Source organism: Trypanosoma cruzi, genomic scaffold (assembly GCF_000209065.1).
Source record: "Trypanosoma cruzi strain CL Brener 1047053516725 genomic scaffold, whole genome shotgun sequence".
Lineage (NCBI taxonomy): Eukaryota > Euglenozoa > Kinetoplastea > Trypanosomatida > Trypanosomatidae > Trypanosoma > Trypanosoma cruzi.
In genome coordinates this window covers 629,363-635,362 of record NW_001849575.1, presented here as the reverse complement: position 1 = coordinate 635,362, position 6,000 = coordinate 629,363, and the positions used below count along the sequence as shown (strand labels likewise).

General features: G+C 52.0%; 1 protein-coding gene across 1 annotated transcript, besides 5 other annotated features; it reads left to right on the top strand.

The window, feature by feature from the left end:
• Nucleotides 1–867: part of a mobile genetic element that runs on past the window's edge.
• Nucleotides 1–6,000: part of a sequence feature (areas not merged during assembly with more than two copies in the genome that could not be assigned to a particular haplotype) that runs on past both edges of the window.
• Nucleotides 1,750–1,774: a sequence feature (AT_rich).
• Nucleotides 1,961–2,854, top strand: Tc00.1047053510377.450 (mucin-associated surface protein (MASP), putative; the record flags this gene model as incomplete). The annotated part of the gene is made up of 1 exon (XM_816219.1): nucleotides 1,961–2,854. One exon carries the CDS (start codon nucleotides 1,961–1,963, stop codon nucleotides 2,852–2,854), a length of 894 nt encoding a protein of 297 aa, XP_821312.1.
• Nucleotides 2,185–2,284: a sequence feature (CT-rich).
• Nucleotides 3,386–3,405: a microsatellite.

Genomic DNA, 6,000 nt, shown 5'->3' with positions numbered 1-6,000 from the left:
ATAAAGCCCCAAGTTTTTCCACACGGGCTTCCAGAAGCATAGTGAAGCCACGGCGTAAGGCTTGATTTTGTTCCTCCACATTTTTGGATGAATTCGGCTTGAAGCAGGCTGTCTCCTGGTGAGGCGATGTGTGTGCTTTGTGTGCTGCTTCTGCGGCGGACTCGGCTTGTTCCATTTCGTTCGTCCAGATTGTTTTGGGCTGTCACGGCTGCCGTGCGGGATATGGCGCTCAGCTGCTCGTAAGATACCACTGCGAACGTCCAACCATGCGGACGCGGTGGCAGGGAGTGTTTCACACAACGAGGTGGAAGCAGGCCAGTCCGCTTTGCGCAGGGCAGAGGTGGCTTTCTCCCGCCGAGGCAGCGTGTTGGCTATTCGCGGAATGCCATCATCCATCCCCACCGAGTAAGATATTAAGCAGTGGTCCTAATCCATGTAGGGAGTGGATTGCCAGTGGGTGACACGTAGCACGCGATACGCAGCCACTTCAGGGGACGAGAAATTACGATGTGTGATCCGTGTCGCCTGCGCCGGGTCATTTGCCAGCCCAAAATCCATGTCAATTAGAGTAGAGGACAAATCCTCTCCTCCAGTCGTTGAAGGTAGGTGTCTGTCCCAGAGTCCATGATGTAAATTCAGTTCACCCGCGATAATAGGTGCGGGGCCTGAGCGACGAATGGCAATAATAAACGAAGAGCTCTGAACGGTTGCTGTGGGAGGGCTGTAGAGATTCACCACGCAGATGCTGGGACAGCCCTGTGGAAACACACGGACAGCAATGGTCTCCAGGAGGTCTGTGCCAGGGAGCGTCAGGCGCCCGCACGGCAGAGAGTGGCGCACCAGAATGGCAACGCCACCACCGTGCCCAGTGAGGCCTGAAGAAACTCATTATGGTCATATAGTTTTGCCGCTGTGGCAATTCGAGTATTTGTTTCCTGGAGGTGAACGATGTCAGGTTGGGGCAGCTCCAGTCGCACAGCAAACGCAATATTTTTTACGGACGAGAGGCCTGCAATGTTGAGCTGCCAAACAGTGATGAGGCCATCCTCCTCGGGGCCAGGGTTCTTGTGGACGTCACCGCAACGGGTGATATCAACGGAGTGACCGCAGCGAAACGGCCGTGCAGTTTTGTCCGACAGTCTGCAGGCAGACCGCCTCACCTCCCCACACCGGGCATGGCGTGGAACCTTCTCGAGGGGTGGAGTTGTCTTGGTCTCCGTCGTGCTCGCCGCAACGCACCGCAGCGACGTTCCTATATGCAACCAGAGCCCCAACACCGCGACAAGGTGCGAATTCATTGCTGGGGCTTACCGAATTTTGTAAATGAGCTCATTTTAATTTTTTTTGCTTTTTTTTTGCTGCTTGTATTTTATTGGAATAATAATTATCTCTGTGTTTTACCAATGGCTGTTTAACTGCTCTACACATCATTATGAGTGATGTGTTTTCCATCTTGTTTTCTTTTTTGTCCAGTCGCTGTGCCGGCCTCATTGCTGTGCGTCCCACGGACTGCACGTACGAGGACTGGAGGAACAGGCCGGATGCCGCAATGAAGTGTGAGGGATGTTGTGTGGGCTGGTGGAACAACAGGATCTCTTCTTTTCTCATACTATTTTCTGCTATTTTTGCGAGGAAGATGTATACATAAACACACGGTCGTCTATATTGTGCTGCATGGCACATGAAATAAAATTACGACCTAATCTATTTTCTTCATCCTTTCCGGGAGTATTGCCGGAATATTAACTCATTTTTTATTTTTTTTTATATTTTTGGTTTGCATGGCGGTGTGTGTTTTTTGCTTTTTTACTGATTCCAACTGCCCCATAGTGTGTGCTGCCATTTGTGACTGTGGCGTTACTGTGCGTGGCGTAGCGGCAGTGTCTTTCTTTCAGTGCCTCCGTTCTGCGTTGACGGGGAGTTAGTTTGTGCTGAAGGCTGCACGCAAGTGACAGGAGTGATGGCGATGATGATGGTGACTGGCCGCCTGCTGTTGCTATGTGCCCTCTGTGTGCTGTGGTGCGGTGCCGGCGGTGGTTTTGCCAACGAGGAGAGGGCAGGTCTTGGAAGTGGTGGTGCTGAATCTCTGCTGGAATCACAAGAACTTGAAAAGTCTCCACAAGTCACGCAAGGCATAAGAGATGGAACTGGAGGTGTTAAAGAACAAGTACCCTCCAAACCTCCAGAGGATGAAGTTGAAGAAGATGAAGATGAAGACGATGAAGATGAAGAAGATGACAGTGAAGAGAATGAACATGAAGAGACGGAAGATGGAGAAAAAAAAAGTATAGAAGGGCAGAGTGATCAAGAAGGAACAGTTGCACCAGAGCCAGGTTCCAGGGAAAAGAATTTAATTGGCAGCGGGCAGGAAAATCACCAGCCAATTGTATCTGCAGAGGGCATCTCTCTTTCCGGCAGTCAGGAATCAAATGCCAATCCTACGCAACCGGAAGTAGATGAAAAGAAGGAAACCAAAAAAAGTTTACCTGCAGTAGAGAACGCACACACACCAGTTAACGGAGAGCACACACTGCTTGGGGGAGTTGCGGGAGGAAATCCTCCATCACCTCCAGAAGAAGGTGTTGATTCCCGCGAACACGATGGCGAAGACACCACGAGTGAAGAAAAAAAAGATGTTCCACCGCCTGAGACCGCAGCCACACCACAAAGCCGCCAAGACAAAGGCTCAGAAGGGAATGGGGAAGACACAAAAGCAACGACAGTAACCGCAAACACAACTGATACGAAGAACACACAAAACAGTGACGGCAGCACCGCGGTCTCCCACACCACCTCCCCTCTTTTGCTTCTTGTTGTTGCGTGTGCGGCTGCTGCTGCGGTGGTTGCCGCGTGAGAGTGAGGGAGAGAGAGCCATGCACCGCCCGCACACACACTCGTCCTTCTCACTCTCTCTGTGTGTGTGTCCCCTTGCATGGACTCTTGCCCTCACCTCACCCCACGAGGCACACACATAATGTGCCCATTGTATATATGAATGCACACCCATGCAGGCCCGTTGGTGCTCTCTTTTGCAGCACACGCACCGCTGCCGTCCTGCCTGGCTGCATGGGCGGAGCACCGTAACTGTTTTTGTTTTGTTTTTATTGCATTGAGTGGGCGACCTCTCTCTCTCTCTCCCTGTGTGTGTGTGTTTTGCTTTACGGGAGCAATGAGAGTGTGTGTGCTGGTCGTCCCAGGCTTCGGCTTTTCATTTTATTGTTTTACTTGTGTTGTGGTTGAGTGCACCCATTCCAGTTTTTTATTTATTTTTGGCTTGCCTTGACTGCGGATTCTTAAAATGCCCTTTATTCGACACTTTCTTATATTGTTTCTTTCTTGTTGAGGGAGTGTCAGACTTTTGTACCCTTGTCACGCTAATGAATTGTTTTTTTTTTTTTTTTTTTTGACATACGCCATGCGCCCGTTGATCGATGTTACTTTTCTGTCTGCATCGCTGCTGCTGCTGTTATTGATGATGCCTGCGATGTGATTTGTCGGCGGGTGTCTTGCTCTCAGCCTGACGTATCCTTCGTTCCTTGACGATTTGTTGCGTACCGACGGTGCGTGGGCGTCTCTGGTGATAGTGAAGGACGCTTTTCTCAGAGTGCAGGATGCGTCGCGGGTGTGCAGCGTCGTTTGTGAGGACCGATGGGTGCCCATATGCATCCAGGCGTCATCAACGGACTGTGAGGACAGCATAAGGCACTGCGGCTTCTTTTGGTGTTGCGCAAAGAGTTTATTGGACGGTGCGTTTGTTTTCAATCTTTTGCAGCTTTTGTGGGAGAAGGTGGGAGGCTGAGGGCATCAGGACTGAATTCATTTGAGTGGCTGCGTTCCGTTGAGTTGCGGCCAGTCGTGGCACTCTTTTGGGGTTTGGCAGCTCATCTCTTTTGTTTACTTCCCACTGCAGCACGTGGATAACACTGATCCGAGGAACATTTGTTTGACGGCATGTGAGCTGCTGCCGTGCGTGGTGCATGGACTATGTGATTGTGTGGGGAGGTGCATTGGGGTGACGAATACTTCTGTTTGGCGTGTCGCGGTGTGTTGGAATGATGTTCGGATGACATGTGGAGGGTGTTGTTTGTGATTTGTGTGTCTTCTCTGGTGGAGCCGACATGTGTGCGGGATTGTGGCATTGCTGGCTGACAGCTCCACGTCACTTTTCAGCATTCCTGGATGTGCTGAGGAATGACGGCTGGCGACCAGCGTGTTGGTGCTGCTGGTGGGAATAAGTGCATCGGGAATAGGCCGTTTTCTCTTTTCCGTGCTGGAGCCGATGAACTGGCACGAGGGCACCGGCTGCAGGCTGCCTGCCAGCACGTGTGAGCAGCGGATCCATGCACGCACAGACGCTCATCGCAAGAGCTTGTGCGATCACAGTGGCCTTTTGTGGCGTGCTTTTGTGGACGTCAGCCCATCGAAGAATGTGTGAAGCAAACGGCTGACTGCACACGAGGAAAATAGGTGCGTGCACTGTGCCGTGTTTCAGCGTCGATGGCAGAGCGGCAGGAAGCCCGTGCTGGCAACTGAGAACTTTGCGTCGCGAGGGATGTCGGTGTTGATTTTGGATCGTCGAGGGTGAAGCGATTTTGCTGCTGCCCGTGTGTGTGGCCACTCCGGCAGAGGGCGGACACAAAAGGGAGGGATGCAGGCGCTGCGTGTGTGTGTGTGCAGGTGCCATGCAACAACGTCACAACAAACATGCTGCGACTCGGTGACCCTCACATCGTTGTGGTCCTCACGAACAGCCGAGGCACGGCCCACACTGATGCACTTAGTGGACGGAGTGAGGCATCTTTTGAGGCGCTGCAGGGAACAGGATGTGTTGACGCAGCCACGACGTGCATGGAGCGTCACGATGGCACAGTCAGCTGTGGCTGGTGGAATATTTACTTTTCGAAGGCAACAGAGAGGGAGAGCTGCTCCTGCTGCTGGCGTTGTTGCTGCCTCTTGTGGCCTCCCATGCCGATTATTGTCTGTCCGCCGATCGTGGGTGGCATGCCTCCTCTAGTGACGTCGTCTGCAGGCATTTCACAGCACCAGTGAAACACACATCACGTCGCATGCTTTGGCTGTGGATATGGTGTCGTGAATGCAGCCGGCATTATTTTGCCCGACTCCTTTTCACTGCTTCGCGACGAATAGATGCGTCGCCGCCCGAGTCATTCACTGCAGCTGCGTGTGTTGTACAGCCAGCACAAGACTCTCTTGTTGTCTGACGCCTGGCTGACAGTCAAACACCACTGCGTTGGGGCATGCAGGGATGTGGACTGCCGCTCACGGTGTTGGGCACCGCTGTTTGGATGCGGCGGCCACACGAGCGGATGTATTGTGGCACAATCAAATGCGTGAAGTACGCGGAATCACAGCGGCTGCAATAATATCAGCGGTGTGGCACCACGGAATATGTGAGGGGGTGATGCATGATGAATCACAGTGGGCGGCATGCGAGGGAAGTGCACCGCGACGGAGCGTCATCCCGCCCTCAGCCTGCAGGGGAATGTACACCCACAAAATATATGGACGAGACACCACCAAACACACATGCCCCTCCATGCACCAATAAACAGGAGCGAAGGTGCGTTCTGGTGTGTGGGAGTCCACTCACATATTTTCATTTCCACCGCAATAAACGGTGAGGAATCAGGAGCCACAGCAACGAAAGGAAAAACAAACATCTATTGCAACACTTTACCAGCGAAAGGCAGGAACAACACAAACCGAATTATTGGCTGCACCAACACAAGAAACATTCACAAGAGGAAAAAAAAATAATTGTGCACCCTGCAGAAATCCCAATACACGACCCAGGCATGAAGGTTTGCCCTCTGCAAAAACAAAACAACGCATGCAGACATCTGCCAACATCCAAACAGAAACACAAATGAATGGTTGCTTGCATTATTCCATTCCTTGCGCTTATTTTTGAACGTGCGGCTGCTGCTGCGGTGGTTCCCAGGCCTGCATGAAGTGGTGTGCGCTGAATATAAACGAGGG